Here is a 21,327-nt window from a genome sequence, read left to right on the forward strand (position 1 = left end):
GGGATAATATGAGAGGTCAAGTCAGCATGCCCTTTGTGAACTTGGGTCCATACTCATAAATGAGTCCAAACAGTTCTAAGAACAGATCATAACGAAAGCAAGGAATCCATAGAAGCAATGCCCAATAATTGTTGTAATTAAGTACCGGGTCTGAATTGTTTAGATGGTTTAGCCTTTCCTCAAAACCAAATGTCTCCTACTTCTATTAAGCTAAAAAAATTAGGTTTAATTTGTTAGCTAGACTACTTCTTCTTTTGTCTCCTAGAACTAACATTCTAAATAGTGTTTTAATTTATAGACTTTTCTTGCAGCTTCTCAGCTTCCTACTTTTGCAAAGACAATATTGTCTTCTTGATGCCAGCAATGAATCTACTGAATCAAAAAAACCCTCAACATTGAAATGAAATGGACCTGAAAAATAAATTATTAGTGTTTCTGTAAAACGTAAGTTCATAATATTTCCAAGTGAATCATTAATAACAGTGTATATATTATTAAAATTATCTTGTTATAATGGTTAGAACTTGGGATTGAGGGAACTGTTTCAATTTCTTTTTTTAAAAGGTAAAGATATTTCATTCATAAACAAGAGTATACCAAAAGGCAAAGAATATCCAAAAAAAGAGACACGATACTCTACAAATTCCATCCATTCTTCTTGATATAAAACTGAAATGTGAAACTGAAAACCTTAACACTAAGAAAAAGAAATAAAGATCCAAGGATAGAAAAAACACCAGATGAAGATTGATTCACAAGTACAACAATAGAAAGCTTAAACCCTCAATTAATAGAATCCAACAAGCACCTAACTAAAAGATAACCTTCAAGAGGAAAGCTTTGTCAAATCAGCAATTTATTAATATAAAGGTCATAGCCCCAACTCTCTCTAGACTCTAATGTATCACTCATAATCTCAATATATATCACAAAAATAATTTACCTACTAAAATGACATAATATAGTATTTCTACTAGACTAGGCTAAGACTAAAGAAATAATGGTGATGATTAATTCTGTACACTCATCTCTCACATAAGCACCCAAAATCCTCTCAAACCCATAAACCCTCACAATGTCTACACCACCAAACCTAGTCTCCTACTCCGTTGATGAGGACTCCTCTTCCTCACCGAAAAGGCATACATGCCTGAGAGAAAGAGGGTCGATTTATTTTTACCGAACGCCATCCTAGGCAGTCCTGCAAATGTCTGCAATACTCAGCCTATCTTACTCACACAGAGTTGTCTAAGTATAGAAATACTTAAGCAACAAAGTTAAACAACGAACAAAATGTTCAGGAACTCGTCCCAACCTTTATTAATCTTATATTTAATACAAAGGGAAGACTTCACGAATTTATCAACTATAGCCATAAACAAAATTTCCACCTTTATAAAACTTCTTCACATGGCAGTCACATGCAGTAGTTACAAATGACACCTGTCCGACACTTGTCATCACAGGATTCAAAGAAAAGTTTACAACAGCTATATTTCTAACAGATAGAATCTAATTCAAATTACATCCTTATCCACACGAAATATTAATATTCTAACACTTAGAGAATATTTCAGGCTACATTCCAACACTTAGAATATTTCAGCCAGCTTCCAATACTAAGAATATTTTAGCTGTCCTCCAACACCTCATTTTATTTCAGTAATTCACGTGAAATGCCTTTGATTTTGCCATCGTCAAGTCTTCACATCTTTGCCTTTTCAAGACAACACGCTGCCTTGCCGATGACTCCAGCCCGCATGTAAGTCTTGCATGTTCAAGTTGGTTAGCCAACACCCAAGCACCTTGAACCTGTGTTGCACTGTTTTGCCGCCATTCATGTCAAGACCAATGCCCAAGTCTTTTACATGTCTGCACGTAGTTAGATCAAGTAGTTTACGGGTCTAACACTGAGTCACCTAGGAAATTCTCTTAGGGGCAAGGCATCACCTCCACCATACCTTCATCTCCGCCTCATCAATTCCCTCCTCATTGGTTCCCATCTTTGATCCGTTCATCCTCTCTTCTCCCAATATACGCCTTCGATAACCCTTTAACTCCCTCACCATCTCCACCAAAAACCCTAACTCTAATTTTATTTATCAAATATCCACTCCTTCAAGACCATTAGTCCCACCATAATCCTTAGAAATTCCTCTTCCTACATCAAATCCTAACCCAATGCCCACCTAGACCACTTATTCACAAAACCTAGACATTGATGAGGTTCCCCTTATTAGTCAGTTATGCCAAACTATTCCGCAGAAACCATGCAAGCATATTGCTCCAAAGAAAACCATTATCCACATCCCATTCACACGAATCTAGTCAGGCACAACTCAAAAGGATGCTGAATCAAGCAAGAAATATCGTCACGCCGGTAAGTCTCTATTTCGCTCCCACAATCTCTTCTTGTTGTTCTTGATTCAAACCCTGATTAGGCACCTGATGATTTTATCCCCTCTACTTCCTTTCTCCCCCACAAAAAATGAGTAAGAATTTGTCCAAGTACTTAGAAATAGGGAAGGAAATGTGTTATAGGTCTAAAACATTTTTAAAGGGGAGAACCTCTCATCCCGAGGTTTGGACTTTAGATGTGGTTCAAAAGGTGCTTGAATTGTTGTACTTTCAGGGTTGGGTGGATATGTTTCTTGACACAAGGTTAGAGGTCCACGAAAATGAGGTAGTTGAGTTTTTTGTGAACCTAAATGTGTTTGAAGATAACGTTGCTACTTCCCGTGGTAATAAGGTTAAATTAATATTTTATAATGTATGTCTTCATGAAATTTTTCATATATTGATAGCTGGGATAAGTGAATACGAGTGAATAAAGATGAAAATTGTTTGCTCACATCTATGTAAACACAATGGAGGGTCTCTGCACGACCAAGAAAGGTGCTTAAAGGGGAAATGACACCTTTTCACAAATTGTTGTACGAATTAGTGCACAAGGGAGTTCTTTTTCCAATGCCCTCGAAAACAAAGAACCTATTGAGTCTTATCTTATGATAAAACACATGTGATACGTAGTTAATCCTAAACCTGATCCTCGTCAGTTGACTTTTAGCATCCTTCCCACTATTATGTTTAAAGCTTTTAATAATCCCTTGATGGAAGGGAGAGTTCTGAACAAGTCGGATATGGTTACTTAGGTCTAGTCTTGCATACTGCAGACTTCTTCATAATGACGACTTGGTTCTGCTACTGCTCCCAGGGCTACTAGCCCAGTTGCCATTCTTCTCAATGATCTTCATGCTGCTATGGAACATAATGTTGTCCTCCTTACTTAGATTGATACTCTTTGTACTAAGATGGCCGAGTCATAGGTGGAATTAGCTAGATTGAAGGACCAGTTACTACTCCAACAACAAGACAACAATGCTCGTGTGTATCATGTGTCATATTACTTGGCCCTATCTCATACCCCACATACCTCTCCCTCCTTCCACCTCCTCTATCATTCCTTTTGGTTTTTTTTGAGACAGTCTTGTGAAATGTTATGTTTTGTGTCAATGTTGGATATTCGTTTGGAGCACTGTGAACTTATAACCTAATGCGTACTCTTTTACTAGATTATTTGTCTTTGATTTGTTCTTCTCTTTTTGTTTGGATGGCTAATATCCTTAGATCTTGTTCACCTTCTGTTATCATGTCTAAGTGTATATGTCATCATCAAAAAGAGGTATATATAATGAATTGCTCAAAATACTTATGATGATGTCAAAATGAACAAGGTGCACATAACACATACCAGACTTAAAATAAAGAGGTGGGAAGAGTTCACTTATTTAGAGATAAAATAGGAAAAGTGTATCCAAAACAGCAAGCCGAGATGAAAAGGATTAGATTTCTAGGAAAACTTATATCTTCCTGGTAGAAGACGATCAAGAGAAAATGAACTTCTATAAAGGACAAAGCAAAAAAGAGAAATAATTGTCTTTGTGAAATCATAAATTGAAAGATATTATTCCAAGAGAAAGCCGAATAATCAAGGAGATCAGCAAAGCAAATGAAAGAAGTACCACATGTGGAATTTCATTTTGAAGTAATGTGTTACATTGGTTGTTCTTGAATCAGTGTTTAGGAGGTGTGTTCTAAGAGAGAAGAAATTTTGAGAGAGTTATAATAGGAAGTGGGTTTTGACTGGGGAGTTGAGTTAAAGAGAGTTTGAGAGAATTGTAATAAGAAACGAGTTTGACTTCAGAATAGAGACTTTGATTATAGTTAATCGATAAAGAGTAAAAGTACTAGAGTTAGTTCTTTGATTATTGAGTTGCAATTTTGAATTTTTCTTAATGATAGTAAAATGGTGGTGTGGTTTTTCCTTCTTTGAGGGAAAAGGTTCTCATGATAAAATCTTTGTTTTATTGTGTTGGGATTTTTTATTTTGGTAAACGTAAAAGAACCTAGTTCTTGTATAGGGGGTAAGGTTCCATCAATATCATGTGACTAGTGATGAAAAAAGGGCGGGTTGAATAAAAATTTAGATGGATTGAAAATGGTTAACATAAAATGAATATGAATTCAACAAACTCATATTTCATATCGGTAACAAATGGATTGGGTAAAATACAAGTATACCCATATTTACCCATATTTCCATGATTAGAATAGTACTTTACTTTAGAATTAAACATTGATAAAAAGAAAATGTTGAAGATACTTTATTTAGTTTTATTGTATCATCAAAGTCAAAAAAAAATCCTATTTAACTTTTCAATATTATAATCAACAAAAGAAATGTACATGTAATGTAGTATATATTTTTTTAGGGTCAAACAATTTATCTTTTTAAATTATAGAGAAGAACAATTAGGAACATATAAAGGATAAGAGAAGTTATAACAATTTTAGTGATATGATGAATTTTGAGTAAATAAAAGTTGAGGAGCTTAACTGATTCGGCTAAACCATATATTACCAATGAATACTCATATTTCTATGGATTAAATATGGGTATAAACATATATTTTACCTATCTAAAAAGTCACTCACCAACCCACAATAATATGGGCCAGCTTATTTTGCGGGCACTAACACTGTGACTGAGAACTCATACAAGGAGGCAGGGTAAAAACCAACTTCAATAAGATTTTATATCTTGTTATAGTTGATGCATGCTAGAGTGTTTATTTTTTTTGCCTTGAAGCAAATACCTATATTCAATGTAATGCATGTACATAATACTCATTATACCCTCAATTTATTTAGATGGTTATATTTTTTCAAAAAAGGCACAACATCTTCATTGATTAAATTAATTTTGAAATTTTATCAACTAATAGGGATAAAATGGTAAACTCATATAAAAATTATTATTTTCTTAACAAATGTGTCAAGTAAAAAATGTACTAGTAAATCGGAACATGGGAGTATTATTATTACTCCTATGGCTATTCATGGTCGTGGTTGATAAATCAAATCAAACTGCATTTCGAACTTAATCGATTAAAAAATTCATATTTGATTTGGTTAGATTTGATTTAAATTTTTAAAACAAATACTATTTGATTTGATTTTTATTTCACTAAGAAAAAACCACAAAAATAACCAAACTGAATCAAGAATTTATACGTAGATAAAAAAATTTATAATTATTTAGACATTATTAATAAATAAAATATAAATATTTTGATAAATTTTCATCAACTTAAGTCTTTAACTTTATCATCCCCTCGAGCTCAACAATTACATTTTAGTCTAACTATTACAACTATAAGTCCAAGTCCATCAAATTTCATTCACATAATATTGTTACACTTTCTCTTATTTGAATCACTTTGTTTGGAGTTAATATCTCAAAATGTCACTCAACTTTGAGAAATATCTAGTAAAGTCATTAAACTTTCTTTTGTATCACTAAAATCACTCAACTTAGATATTAGTATCAATAAATCACTCAACTTAGTTATTAGTATCAATAAAATCACTCAACTTAAGTATTTATATATCAATAAAATCACTTAACTAAATTTTTTATATGAACAATAATTTCTTTTATGTTATCTAAAATATAGACTCCACAAATAAATACAATCGAGTTAATATCTCAAAATGTCGCTCTTTTTTTTCTCCTTTTCGCTCTTTTTTTTTTCTGTCTCTCTCGCACTCTTACTTCCTCTCTTCTCTTTACCCACTTCTTTTATGAGCTCTTTTTCAATCTCCCAGAAAAAGAGAAGCAAGTAAATTGAATGCAAAATATGGCAAACAAAAGAGCATCTTATTATTTGTAAATTGAATAAAATTTGTATCAATAATTAATTAAACAAATAATCTAATAGTAACAAATTAAGCAATAAACTATAAAATGAATTAAACTTGTATAAAAAGTGTATAAATAAATATTAATGTTGAATTAGAAGAGAGAATCAATCATGAATAAAAAACGTAACTAATGAAAGACCAAACATTGATCTATAGATAAACTTGTATCAATAATGAATTAAGCAAGTAATTTAATAGTAAAAAATCAATCAATAAATTGCAGAATGAATGAAATTTGCATTAAAAATGTATTACACAAATACTAAGGCGTAAGCTGGATAGTTTAGACGAGTAGGTTTCCGAGAATAACCCGTTTGATATGGGGTAAGTTTCCAGAGAGGGAACTTGTTTTCAACTAAAGCTTAGCCTAGTCACCATTGTCTTGCAAAATTAGCTACCGAAAGCATGTACCCAACCACTTTTATCTTCACAAATAGCGATCACACCCCAAGAACTCTCTTATGTACTTGATTTTCCTTTTAATTTTTTGCTATTTTACTACTTATGACAAACAAATTTTGATACTTAACACTTTGATGTCATAAATTGAATTTAATTTGTTTTTATATTCGAAAATGTCTTGAGCTATCACTATTTAGAATGGAATTCTAAGTAACTACTATTTTCACTATCACTCTCTTGGGACACGGCCCCAACCCGTGGTTGGGTTATTAAACTAGCTTCGATTCATAGACAATCAGACTGTATGCTTGTTTCGTTGATCACGAGTATAAAGAAAAGATACAAAGAATAACCATGTTATGTTTTTATTATGATTATGAACTGCATTAGTTTGTTGTGTATTTTACATATATCTCAAAGTTATTTGTATCTTTGCGTACAAACAGAGTTGAAAATCATGTTTTAAATAACTTTTCTTTATATTGCACATGATTTTAAACCGTTTTATAATGAAATGAGTTCAGTTAATTACTCATGTGATGAGAAGAGCCAAGGTATGTATTTGTTTCATAATCTCTTTCAAGCCTATGTTGTTTAGCATTCCAACTCGCGTACTCGTTTAGTCAATGTATTGATGTCAGTTGGCCTGCATCGTATTATGATACAGACGCATGTAACTAGGTTTGACATTCCAACGCGTCGTTGATCCAGTTAGGCACCTTAGAGTCAATTGGTGAGCCTCCTTGCATTTCCGGAGTAACCATTTTATTGCTTTCATTTTTAATTTCAGTTCATTAGGATGTTGTGGGGCTTGTCCCAACATCCATCTCAGTTATTAGAGGTTTCATAGATAGTCAGTCAGATGTTAGTCCATTCGTTATTATTTTGTTATTAGCTTATGTTTAGATTTGAGTTTCCACTTTGCCTCAATTAAATGTTTATTTTCAAAACATTATGAGTTAAGTTTGAGGTGGTTAAGTTGTTTAGCATTTGAAATCTTTTTTTTAATGTTTTATGTCTTCCACTGAGTAAGTAAACCACTCCAAGGGTCCGCTTGGGGCCTTCAATGGTCTCTGAGTGCCTGCCAAGTCCAGGGTGTAGGCTTGGAGCGTGACAAGAGAACTTAAATTTCTTTAATTTGGTAGGTCACGGGACACCTAATTTATAATGTGATTGGATATATGATCGTTTGTAGTTTGCCTAGGTAGAATCTTATGTCAAAACTTAATCCATTAGGAAGCTTTCAACTCAACTTTGTGATAGATGATTCTTGTGACATTAATTCATATCCAAGTCCATTCTAATACTAAAGAATTGTCCTTTACACATATATATGAACAATTTTTATTGCACTGATCATAGTTTGTACTAACCGCGGCTTGAAGGATGTGCGTTAAAATTAAAATTATCAAAAAATGTAGGAAGAAGGGTATGGAGTCAGTATTTGGAAAGTATTGAGCATGGGAAATGAAATAAAATAGTTGAATGTGATTAGTCTGTAAAACATGCTTGGTGTATTGAACAAGTAAATGTAACATGAAAACTGATTATCTAATATGAAATACATAGTACAAAGTCATGCAATATCTAAAATAACATAATCAATTGTGGAAGATATACTATAATCAACATAAACCATGCAAGCTACTACATAGATTTCAGGGTTCTGCTCCCACACTAAAAAGTGAGTATCCTACTTTTCAAGGTAAGAATCATGATATATGAGTTAAGGTGGATCCACTATCGATTGTCTAATAGAGACAAATCTTATGGGGACACATAGTTGTATTCAACCATAGTCGGACTCACTGCTAAATATATTTTAAAAATATACATCATTAAGGAAATAGTAATCTGATAATACTGAATCATACTAATAATTTGATAGAATATGATAATTAAGCTAATAAAATCTCGATGGCTTCTACGGATGCCTTCCATGGACCGTATAACCATATATGGACCATGAAAAGGGTCAACAGAAGTCAAAGGAAAAATACAATTTTTCTGAAGTTCGATCTTGAAACAAAACAAAAGTGATGACATAGCTTGACTTTGATATTTTCTCACTTGATGTTAGACAAATAAGTGTGAGACCTTTCTTTGCTACCAATTCAAAGTGCAAGAGGGGGTGCGGTTAGAATGCTTTTCTCCTTTTCTTAGTCAACTTGATGTTCCTGACAGTTGACTGTTGTAACCCAAAGCAACAGATGTAAAAAATTGTTATGAAAGTGTAAAAAGTAAATATATATGACAACAAATATTTTTATATAGCATCTAGGTGGATCCACTAGCTAGTATTCCTATGGGGTCACATATTTAAGGAACTAGGAGATTTTCTATAAACTCATTTATGCACATTTTCATCGTAGTCTCCATCTCATGAGAACAATACTAAACCTACCTTCTCTCTTGAGAAGTGACACCTCTCACATCTAGTTTGTTCGGTGCAAAGCTAAAGTCCCTTTTTGAAGTCTTTTATGTCCTTCTTAATAATCAATTCTTAATAAAGGTCATAAGAGACTAACCCCTTGTATAATAATGTCATTAGCTGATTAGGTCTAGGATAAGAATATTCTTTCATTACTAAAGCATCATTATGTGAGAAATACATCATATCATAAGCACACTAAGAACAAGAACAACCGAATTTTTTGCAATCCTCCGTAACCTTAGTTCATCATGATCTCATGTCCTAATCATACATGCATAGATTCATCATTGACTCTTCAATTGAATAAAAACATCGAGTATAGATTAACATCAACATAATATAGTAATGGTGATCTTAGAAGTCTTATCTATGGCTTCCAAGAATCTCCTTGAACATCTCACCCTCAATTCCACAACATTTATACAATAATCCAATAATCAAAATCATTTAATAGTAAACTAATTAATAACATCTCCAATTACAACAACGCTAATCAACTATCAATCTTCTTCATAGCTAGGCTTAGGAAAAAAGGGTCATTCATGATTTTTTAAGAGAAACTAGGTCAAAGTTTAAAGAACTAAAACAATATACCAACAAACAATCATAATCTATCAATATAAACGAACACAATCTCATAAGAAATTAATTTGAAGGATAACCCACGAAATTGGGTGAAAACGATAATTTTGAAGAACATAAAGTTCAAATTTTTGAAGTGCCTCTTGGGGAAAGGGTTCCAAAGAGTTAATAGCTTCCATACCTCAAAAATCCTTAAATAATGATGGTGGAAAACTTGAGTCTTGAAGCCCTAGTGAAGATTGAACCTTGGTATTTATTTGGGTCTTTGGGGTAGTGAGAGAAAGTAGAGAGAAGTGGGAGTAAATTGGGTTTGGGAAATAATAATGTATTGAGTTAGTCTAATGAAATATAATCTTTTATAATCCCCAACTAAATTAATTTACCATCCCTTAATACCTGATTAATTTATTAACTAATTATCCTAACCTTTGCCGAAATTAGACAGTGAAGTGGAGGACAAAACGAAGACTCCACGTCAACGTTCTGCCGACCAAACTATGGACCGTACTGGCAGTTCGTGGTTTTGGTCAGAGATCTGGTTTTTGAGCCATATTGTGATTTGGATAAGTCTCCACAACAATAAAGGGTATTACATAAAGTTAAAACATTTTTTTGAAACTGAGGGTTGAATTATGCATTCTCTACTAATATATATTAGGCGGAATGACCTGAGAGGCCCTTGTACTTGACTCAATTTGTATGTTGGATTCATGTACTTACGACTTTGTCAATTGAACCCTTAAACTTATTCAAACAGATTTTTGACTTATTTCTTACCTGATAGGTGTGCATGTAGCACAGTCATTTTACACATGAAATATCACCTCATTTTTAATAACACATTATTATTATTATTATTATTATTATTATTATTATTAATTTTCTAATGAGACATCATAAATAAAATATTTAAAAATAAATAATATTTTAAAAATATAAAAAAATATTCTCTCTGACTATACTCATTTCACCCCCTTCCCACTCCATCTTCTTTGTTCCCACCTTCTACCATTTTCAACCCAAAAATAAAACTACCATTTTCATCTTTCATCCCAGCTCATACTGAAAATTTTCCTCAATAACAAAATGTGAAAGATTATAATAATTTGTTCCACATGCTTTAGGATTCTATTAATTTTAATTTGATAAAAAGAGATATCAAGAAAAATTCAAATTGAAAAAATATGTTTATATGTATACTAAAGTAATAGATCTGAATGAATTAAGTTTATAAAATGGTGAATGGTATATCTTGTTGCAAAAACTTTTAAAATTTTTTATTTAATGATTTTATAGTGATAATGTTTACGTCAAAGAAGAAGAGAAAATGAGTAGGGGAGGGGGAGGGTGGGGGTGGATGAGGGTTGAGGTTTGAGAAGAAGAAGAGGAGAAAAGGAGTAGGGCTGAAGAGTAAGAGAGAAGAGGTGGGGGTGGGGCGAGGTGGAGTTAAGAAGAAGGTTTTCAATATAATATTCTTTTAATTTTTTTTTTTTATCTTATCTTATAATTTTTGACCAATTAAAATAATAGTATTGTATCACTTGCTTCAAAGACGTGTGGGATCATGAATTTATCCAACTCGGTGATTTTAGTGTCACATAAGTTATTCCATGGTCAAAAGGGCTTAAAAATAGAGTTTCATTGAGCTTAAGGGTTTAGTTGATAAAATGTAAGTAAAATAATCCAACTTAAGAATTGAGTCAAGTAAAAGGGTCTTCCAGGTTATTTTTCCTATATGTTATGATACACAGTATGTCCGGACTATTGACATTAAAACACATTTTGATTATATATTTTAATGGTATTTAATGTCTATCTAGATTTAAAGAAATATTCTTTGTAGACTCTTCCTTGTTGTGGATAAAAGAAGTGAAAAAGAAAGGATATAACCGTCTATATTTCATTTAAGAAAAGATGTTTACTAGATAAACATTTCCATATATATTATAAAACTTGTTTCTATGTATTACATTTTTGTGAGAGTGAAAAAGAGTTGTTTGTTTTGTTTAGGTTGGGCTTCAAATAGTGTAATCTCACTACTCTGCTCACCAATTTGGAATGTTGGCAGTTGCTTCGTTTACCATCTTCACGAGAGTTACCTGCAACCTTATCATTAGTTATAAGCCTCGAAAAAGCAAAATCTAACATTAAAAAAGATATCTTATATAATTTAATAATTGGTGTTTCGGAGATCCAACATGATAGAAGGGCATTGCTAAAAAAAGAAGTATATAATACTCATTAAGTTGAACAGGTAACATACACAATAGGTGAAACCATACAAGACATTAAACTTTACATGTGTCAAGTGAATAGTAGTGGGGAGTGAGGATATGCAAAAGCAAAATAAGAATATTAGAGTAGCCCTAAAAGTGATGAGACAATATGGGAGTGAGGATATGCAAAAGCAAAATAAAAATAATGGAGTAGACCTAAAAGTGATGAGAGAATGTGACACCCAACCTGAGTTTTTTTTTTTTGACTTGTACCAAGATTCCACAAAATCATGTTAGAGAAGAAAAGTGAAATCTTGAGGACGGGAATGCGATTTTGATGTCCATTCATTTGTCACCCATACAAACATAGCTACACACCTAGATTTAGATATACTACTCAAGAATGACATAATAATACGAAAGGCATGTAGTTCTTCATATGGTATATAGGATAAACATTATTGGAGTTATTTAAGTTGTTTAATATTTCATTAGGACAAAGGAAGCCAAACAAGTGGAGATCCATGTTGATAAATAAGAAAAAATTACAAAGTTCGTCAACCAAAAGAATAAAAATTAATGTTTCATGGTGCATGATGACCAAAAGTTGGTATATATTATGGATATGAATACGTGACAAAGTGATTGGTAATTAAGTTGAAGAATGATTATAAGACTCGTAAATATCCAAAGATGAATGTCGGAGCAACGCAAAAATCAAATTAGAAATGATGTTAGTAGCTGGAAGTAGTAAATAATTGACTACATGAGGGGATAATATGAGAGGTCAAGTCAGCATGCCCTTTGTGAACTTGGGTCCATACTCATAAATGAGTCCAAACAGTTCTAAGAACAGATCATAACGAAAGCAAAGGATCCATAGAAGCAATGCCCAATAATTGTGGTAATTAAGTACCAGGTCTGAATTATTTAGATGGTTTAGCCTTTCCTCAAAACCAAATGTCTCCTACTTCTATTAAGCTAAAAAAATAGATTTAATTTGTTAGCTAGACTACTTCTTCTTTTGTCTCCTAGAACTAACATTCTAAATAGTGTTTTAATTTATAGACTTTTTCTGTAGCTTCTCAGCTTCGTACTTTGGCAAAGACAATATTGTCTTCTTGATGCCAGCAATGAATCTACTGAATCAAAAAAAACCCTCAACATTTAAATGAAATGGACCTGAAAAACAAATTATTAGTGTTTCTGTAAAACGTAATGTCATAATATTTCCAAGTGAATCATTAATAACAGTGTATATATTATTAAAATTATCTTGTTATAATGGTTAGAACTTGGGATTGAGGGAACTGTTTCAATTTTTTTTATAAGGTAAAGATATTTCATTCATAAACAAGAGTATACCAAAAGGCAAAGAATATCCAAAAAAAGAGACACGATACTCTACAAACTCCATCCATTCTTCTTGATATAAAACTGAAATGTGAAAGTGAAAACCTTAACACTAAGAAAAAGAAATAAAGATCCAAGGAAAAAAAATCACCAGATGGAGATTGATTCACAAGTACAGCAATAGAAAGCTTAAACCCTCAATTAATAGAATCCAACAAGCACCTAACTAAAAGATAACCTTCAAGAGGAAAGCTTTGTCAAATCAGCAATTTATTAATATAAAGGTCATAGCCCCAACTCTCTCTAGACTCTAATGTATTACTCATAATCTCACTATATATCACAAAAATAATTTACCTACTAAAATGACATAATATAGTATTTCTACTAGACTAGGCTAAGACTAAAGAAATAATGGTGATGATTAATCCTGTACACTAATCTATCACATAAGCACCCAAATCCTCTCAAACCCATAAACGCTCACAATGTCTACACCACCAAACCTAGTCTCCTACTCCGTTGATGAGGACTCCTCTTCCTCACCGAAAAGGCATACATGCCTGAGAGAAAGAGGGTCGATTTATTTTTACCGAACGCCATCCTAGGCAGTCCTGCAAATGTCTGCAATACTCAGCCTATCTTACTCACACAGAGTTGTCTAAGTATAGAAATACTTAAGCAACAAAGTTAAACAACGAACAAAATGTTCAGGAACTCGTCCCAACCTTTATTAATCTTATATTTAATACAAAGGGAAGGCTTCACGAATTTATCAACTATAGCCATAAACGAAATTTCCACCTTTATGAAATTTCTGCACATGGCAGTCACTTGCGGCAGTTACAAATGACACCTGTCTGACACTTGTCATCACAGGATTTAAACAAAAGTTTACAATAGCTATATTTCTAACAGATAGAATCTAATCCAAATTACATCCTTATCCACACGAAATATTAATATTCTAACACTTAGAGAATATTTCAGGCTACATTCCAACACTTAGAATATTTCAGCCAGCTTCCAATACTAAGAATATTTTAGCTGTCCTCCAACACCTCATTTTATTTCAGTAATTCACGTGAAATGCCTTTGATTTTGCCATCGTCAAGTCTTCACAGCTTTGCCTTTTCAAGACAACACGCTGCCTTGCCGAAGACTCCAGCCCACACGTAAGTCTTGCATGTTCAAGTTGGTTCGCCAACACCCAAGCACCTTCAACCTGTGTTGCACTGTTTTGCCGCCATTCATGTCAAGACCAATGCCCAAGTATTTTACATGTCCGCACGCACGTTAGATCAAGTAGTTTACGGGTCTAACACCAAGTCACCTAGGAAATTGTCTTAGGGGCAAGGCATCACCTCCACCATACCTTCATCTCCGCCTCATCAATTCCCTCCTCATTGGTTCCCATCTTTGATCCGGTCATCCTCTCTTCTCCCAATATACGCCTTCGGTAACCCTTTAACTCCCTCACCATCTCCACCGAAAACCCTAACTCTAATTTTATTAATCAAATATCCACTCTTTCAAGACCATTAGTCCCACCATAATCCTTAGAAATTCCTCTTCCTACATGAAATCCTAACCCAATGCCCACCCAGACCAGTTATTCACAAAACCTAGACATTGATGAGGTTCCCCTTATTAGTCAGCTACGCCAAACTGTTCCGCAGGAACCATGCAAGCATATTTCTCCAAAGAAAACCATTATCCACATCCCATTCACACGAATCTAGTCAGGCCCAACTCAAAAGGATGTTGAATCAAGCAAGAAATATCGTCACGCCGGTAAGTCTCTATTTCGCTCCCCTCAGTCTCTTCTTGTTGTTCTTGATTCAAACCCTGATTAGGCACCTGATGATTTTATTCCCTCTACTTCCTTTTTCCCCCCACAAAAAATGAGTAAGAATTTGTCCAAGTACTTCGAAATAGGGAAGGAAATGTGTTTTAGGTCTAAAACATTTTTAAGGGGGAGAACCTCTCATCCCGAGGTTTGGAATTTAGATGTGGTTCAAAAGGTGCTTGAATTGTTGTACTTTCAGGGTTGGGTGGATATGTTTCTTGACACAAGGTTAGAGGTCCACGAAAATGAGGTAGTTGAATTTTTTGTGAACCTAAATGTGTTTGAAGATAACGTTGCTACTTCCCGTGGTAATAAGGTTAAATTAATATTTTATAATGTACGTCTTCATGAAATTTTTCATATGTTGATAGCTGGGATAAGTGAATACGAGTGAACAAAGATGAAAATTGTTTGCTCACATCTATGTAAACACAATGGAGGGTCTTTGCACGACCAAGAAAGGTGCTTAAAGGGGAAATGACACCTTTTCACAAATTGTTGTACGAATTAGTGCACAAGGGAGTTCTTTTTCCAATGCCCTCGAAAACAAAGAACCTATTGAGCCTTCTCTTATGATAAAACACATGCGATACATAGTTAATCCTAAACCTGATCCTCGTCAGTTGGCTTTTAGCATCCTCCCCACTATTATGTTTAAAGCTTTTAATAATCCCTTGATGGAAGGGAGAGTTCTGAACAAGTCGGATATGGTTACTTAGGTCTAGTCTTGCATACTGCAGACTTCTTCATAATGACGACCTGGTTCTGCTACTGCTCCCAGGGCTACTAGCCCAGTTGCCATTCTTCTCAATAATCTTCATGCTGCCATGGAACATAATGTTGTCCTCCTTACTTAGATTGATACTCTTTGTACTAAGATGGCCGAGTCATAGGTGGAAGTAGCTAGATTGAAGGACTAGTTACTACTCCAACAACAAGATAACAATGCTCGTGTGTATCATGTGTCATATTACTTAGCCCTATCTCATACCCCACATACCTCTCTCCCCTTCCACCTCCTCTATCATTCCTCTTGGTTTTTTTCTGAGACAGTCTCGTGAAATGTTATGTTTGGTGTCAATGTTGGATATTTGTTTGGAGCACTATGAACTCATAACCTAATGCGTACTCTATTACTGGATTATTTGTCTTTGATTTGTTCTTCTCTTTTTGTTTGGATGGCTAATATCCTTAGATCTTGTTCACCTTCTTTTATCATGTCTAAGTTTATATTTCATCATCAAAAAAGGTAAATTTATGAATAATGAATTTCTCAAAAGACTTATGATGATGTCAAAATGAACAAGGTGCACATAACACATACCACACTTAAAATAAAGAGGCGGGAAGAGTTCAGTTATTTAGAGATAAAATAGGAAAAGTGTGTCCAAAACAGTATGCCGAGATGAAAAGGATTAGATTTCTAGGAAAACTTATATCTTCCTGGTAGAAGACGATCAAGAGAAAATGAACTTCTATAAAGGACTAAGCAAAAAAGAGAAATAGTTGTCTTTGTGAAATCATAAATTGAGACAAATTATTCCAAGAGAAAGCCGAATAATCAAGGAGATCAGCAAAGCAAATGAAAGAAGTACCAGAGTTGGAATTTCATTTTGAAGTAATGTGTTACATTGGTTGTTCTTGAATCAGTGTTTAGGAGGTGTGTTCTAAGAAAGAAGAAATTTTGTGAGAGTTATAACAGGAAGTGGGTTTTGACTGGAGAGTTGAGTTAAAGAGAGTTTGAGAGAATTGTAATAAGAAACGAGTTTGACTTCAGAATAGAGACTTTGATTATAGTTAATCGATAGAGAGTAAAAGTACTAGAGTTAGTTCTTTGATTATCGAGTTGCAATTTTGAATTTTTCTTAATGATAATAAAATGGTGGTGTGGTTTTTCCTTCCTTGAGGGAGAAAGGTTCTCATGATAAAATCTTTGTTTTATTGTGTTGGAATTGTTTATTTTGGTAAACGTAAAAGAACCTAGTTCTTGTATAGGGGGTAAGGTTTCTTCAATATCATGTGACTAGTGATGAAAAATGGGTGGGTTGAATAAAAATTTAGATGGGTTGAAAATGGTTAACATAAAATGAATAAGAATTCAACAAACTCATATTTCATATCGGTAACAAATGGATTGGGTAAAATACTTCCATTATTAGAATAGTACTTTACTTTAGAATTAAACATTGATAAAAAGAAAATGTTGAAGATACTTTATTTAGTTTTATTGTATCAGCAAAGTCAAAAAAAAAAATCCTATTTAACTTTTCAATATTATAATTAACAAAAGAAATGTACATGTAATATAGTATATATATTTTTTAGGGTCAAACAATTTATCTTTTTCAATTATAGAGAAGAACAATTAGGAACATAAAAAGGATAAGAGATGTTACAAAAATTTTAGTGATATGATGAATTTTGAGTAAATAAAAGTTGAGGAGCTTAACTGATTCGGCTAAACCATATATTACCAATGAATACTCATATTTCTATGGATTAAATATGAGTATAAACATATATTTTACCTATCTAAAAAGTCACTCACCAACCCACAATAATATGGGCTAGCTTATTTTGCGGGCACTAACGCTGTGACTGAGAACTCATACAAGGAGGCAGGGTAAAAACCAACTTCAATAAGATTTTATATCTTGTTATAGTTGATGCATGCTGGAGTGTTTATTTTTTTTGCCTTGAAGCAAATACCTATATTCAATGTAATGCATGTACATAATACTCATTATGTGACAAGTAGGGCTTACTTGTTGTTTATCATAAACAAAAATACTACAGTTGATCTACTTTTTTCTCGATCGGTTGGAAAGAATAGTGACGTAGATTCAATCTACTACCCCATGTTTTCCTCTGTTAAGGGATTGAATAGTAGGGCTAGAATCAAGAATAGATACTAAACTTGATGAACCGGTTATTCTTCACTTGTAGCTTTAAGAGCCAATTGATTCTCCTGGAATGAATATTAACAACATACTATTTGATGAATACTGGCAACCAAATCATTGATCTCCTCATCTGTATCTAACTAATAATTGCATGCGATGTTTTATTCAAAGAATTGTACCAACATAGGCCACACTAATAACCATGTTAATTGAAAATTTGTTGAGAGATATATACATATTACATACCACACTTTCTGGGACGTTAGGTGGAGGCAGGGATAGATTTTTAGGTGGAGGTCCTTTGATATATGACCTCTTATCAAATCGCCACTCTCCAATTTTTCCGTAAGTAAGCTCACCCTGAACAACAAGCTACGGCATAAGATTACTCATCATTAATATAAAGATTGAAACTAATTAAGTACACAAATGATAACTCTACCTTCATGTTGTAGTCACACGCATAAGTGTAATGGAGGATAAACTTTTTTCTACTGTCCAAATCCCAAGGTGGCTAAAACATTTTCAAAAATTCAAAAATTTACTTACTTATGAAAAGTATAAGAAAATAAATATGCAGAAACAGATCAAAACCTGTAGCATAAAGTCTTTCCAAAGAATATGCTGAACACCATGCAAAGCAGAAGCTACAGCATAGGCATACCTTAATTAAGCAAAATAGATGAGTCAAAAACACAGTTTTGACGACAAAACCTACAATATCTTTCTGCTCATTAGTACATCTCTCACATTTCTAAGATCCAGCCAAAAGTTGTATCCGTTTCTTCATCATGTTTCATTCTTAGAGAAATATTCATCCATGTAGTTGCAACTTCCTCCAACAAATTCTGTATTATAAACCAAAAACAATTCCTTGAAAAATACAGGTGCAGAATAAGCACATAGTGCTGATCGAAGCATTGATGTAGCTGTAATAAACTTGATCACAGTTGAGAGACCTGTATTTAATAACAATCTAAACACACACGGAAAATTATTCTGAATAATTGATGAAATTAAAGCTGAAAAGATACATATAGATAGTATTAACAACATTAACAATATATAAATATTTATGAAGATTGACAACCTGAAACAAGCAGAGATTGAAAAATCAGCGCGCATGACAATTGCAACACAAAAAAAAATCAAAATCTGTAAAGAAATGAACAGTCTAGATATCGGCAATACTTTCGAAAGTAATGGTACAAGGAGTAGTGGGATATGATAAAGCTAATGATCAATGAAAGTCAAGATATGTATCCTGAAAATTAAATCAAACAAGCAAATAATTAGAGCCTCAGCCATAGTTGGAACGTTGATGTGCATTGATTTCGAGAGTCCAAAGTATAAGATGATATCAAGAATATTGTGAAAGACTTCAAGTCTTAAGCAGGCCTATATATGACAACACCTTGAGTAACATATCCATTTATCATTCCATTCTCTTGAAACAGCAAACCAAGATATCTAAATTTGGCACCACAATTGCGGTCTTGTCTTACATCAACTTCGCTCTTCTAGTGTTAATAACTAAACTTGCGGAGCATGTATTCGGTCAGAGTTACTGCTACTTATATTATCATGAAATTCTTACACTCTAAACTTGCGGAGCATGCAGAATAAAGGGTGTTGCTGCAATAATTTAATAGACGGTAGTAAAAATATACCTTCTTAATGATGACGGGGGAATTTCCAATGGGATCAACATTTGTTATAGGACCATTTTCTTTGGGAAAGAATTTCCTTATGATATCGTCGTGTTCAGCAGGTTTCATGTAGAAAAAAGGGAAAGCAACCGGGTAATCTCCATAAGCTAAATTTGGCAGGGGTTCCAAAAAGATGTGATCAGGCTCTGCCATAAGTATGTATCTGCCACAATAGAATAAGATTGTTATATACATATATGCAGTCAAGCTGCAGATAAGTACATTTGACAACTCACTCCTCTTCTATGGTAGCCTTCTCCAACCACTGAACGAATGCCCAAGGTCTATTGAGGACAATGTAACCCTGTAATAAGCAGCAAACTAACTGAGTATTTGATGCCAAAACCTGAGTGGAGGAAAGAAATTAAAGGCATGTTACCATATCAAAACCTTGTGGAAGAGGATCAACAACAAACGTGGGAATTTCATCCATAAGATTGTCAGGGCTTCCTGAATGGAGGATTCGGGTGAATTTTCCCATAGCTGAACCCGGTAAATTCTTCTTTTTCATATACCAGAAGTACATGATGCGGCATTGCCACTTGCTATAAGGAGTATCAGTTGCTGTTAATGCGATATGGAATAACAACTTTTCTGATATATTACTTAGTTTTGTGGGATTCTGAATAATGGGATCAGGAAAACCAACATCCCTTGATTTTGATTTCTCGAATCCAACAAATATTGTAATCACATTATATGTTACAAACAAAGAAACAAGAAAAAGAAATACTAGTGGTGTCATTCGTCCCATTGGCATCAACACTTTTTGTCCTTCCTTAGTCCTTACCCTGCAACAGCACAAGCACAAATAAAGCTTAAAACACTTAGCTATATTCTTTTCTTTTTTTTCTACAGATTAATCAGAGCGCAAAAATTAAAAGAGACTCTTGTCAAAATCATGTTAGCTTTATAAAACTAATTAAAAGGAGTCTACAAGCACAAAACCACATTCAAACTTTTACTAAAATCAAAGAGGTACTATCAAGACACAAACCAGTGATGAAATTCAAGGCAGCCAGCCAACACACAAGGACCAGGGCAACAACTAATCTCTGACAGGTTGTGTTTTTCTGACAACCTAGGAAAACAAACCCTACCTATATATATATATATATATATATATATATATATATATATATATATATATATATATATATATATATATTATACCCTCAATTTATTTAGATGGTTATTTTTTTTCAAAAAAGGCACAACATCTTCATTAATTAAATTAATTTTGAAATTTTATCAACTAATAGGGATAAAATGGTAAACTCATATACAAATTATTATTTTCTTAACAAATGTGTCAAATAAAAAATGTACTAGTAAATCGGAACATGGGAGTATTATTATTACTCCTATGGCTATTCATGGTCGTGGTTGATAAATCAAATCAAACTACATTTCGAACTTAATCGATTAAAAAAAATTATATTTGATTTGGCTAGATATGATTTAAATTTTTAAAACTGATACTATTTGATTTGATTTTGATTTCACTAAGAAAAAACCACAAAAATAACCAAACTGAATCGAGAATTTATATGTATATAAAAAAAGTTATAATTATTTAGACATTATTAATAAATAAAATATAAATATTTTGATA

The 21,327-nt window shown here is 33.1% G+C and overlaps 1 protein-coding gene across 1 annotated transcript; it reads right to left on the reverse strand.

The window, feature by feature from the left end:
• Positions 1–11,552: 11,552 nt before the first annotated feature.
• LOC101261305 (hydroxyproline O-arabinosyltransferase NOD3-like) lies at positions 11,553–20,797 on the reverse strand. Its single transcript, XM_010316005.3, has 9 exons — positions 20,710–20,797; positions 20,092–20,503; positions 19,949–20,016; positions 19,674–19,875; positions 18,754–18,851; positions 18,598–18,667; positions 18,446–18,517; positions 18,250–18,363; positions 11,553–11,781 (listed from the first exon to the last, which is right to left on the reverse strand). The coding sequence occupies exons 2-9, from the start codon at positions 20,470–20,472 to the stop codon at positions 11,728–11,730; spliced, it is 1,059 nt and encodes a 352-aa protein (XP_010314307.1). The 5' UTR covers positions 20,473–20,503; positions 20,710–20,797; the 3' UTR covers positions 11,553–11,727.
• Between the last annotated feature and the right edge of the window lie 530 nt (positions 20,798–21,327).

Source organism: Solanum lycopersicum, chromosome 12, assembly GCF_036512215.1.
Source record: "Solanum lycopersicum chromosome 12, SLM_r2.1".
In the NCBI taxonomy this organism is placed as follows: Eukaryota; Viridiplantae; Streptophyta; class Magnoliopsida; order Solanales; family Solanaceae; genus Solanum; species Solanum lycopersicum.

Excerpts from the sequence above, each read along its gene's own strand:
- LOC101261305 (XM_010316005.3), bottom strand. The coding sequence starts at position 20,472 with ATGCCAATGGGACGAATGACACCACTAGTATTTCTTTTTCTTGTTTCT. Across the intron at positions 19,876-19,948 it reads AAGGCTACCATAGAAGAGGA|ATACATACTTATGGCAGAGC; the intron begins GTGAGTTGTCAA and ends CTATTGTGGCAG. Across the intron at positions 18,364-18,445 it reads CGTGTGACTACAACATGAAG|GGTGAGCTTACTTACGGAAA; the intron begins GTAGAGTTATCA and ends CTTGTTGTTCAG.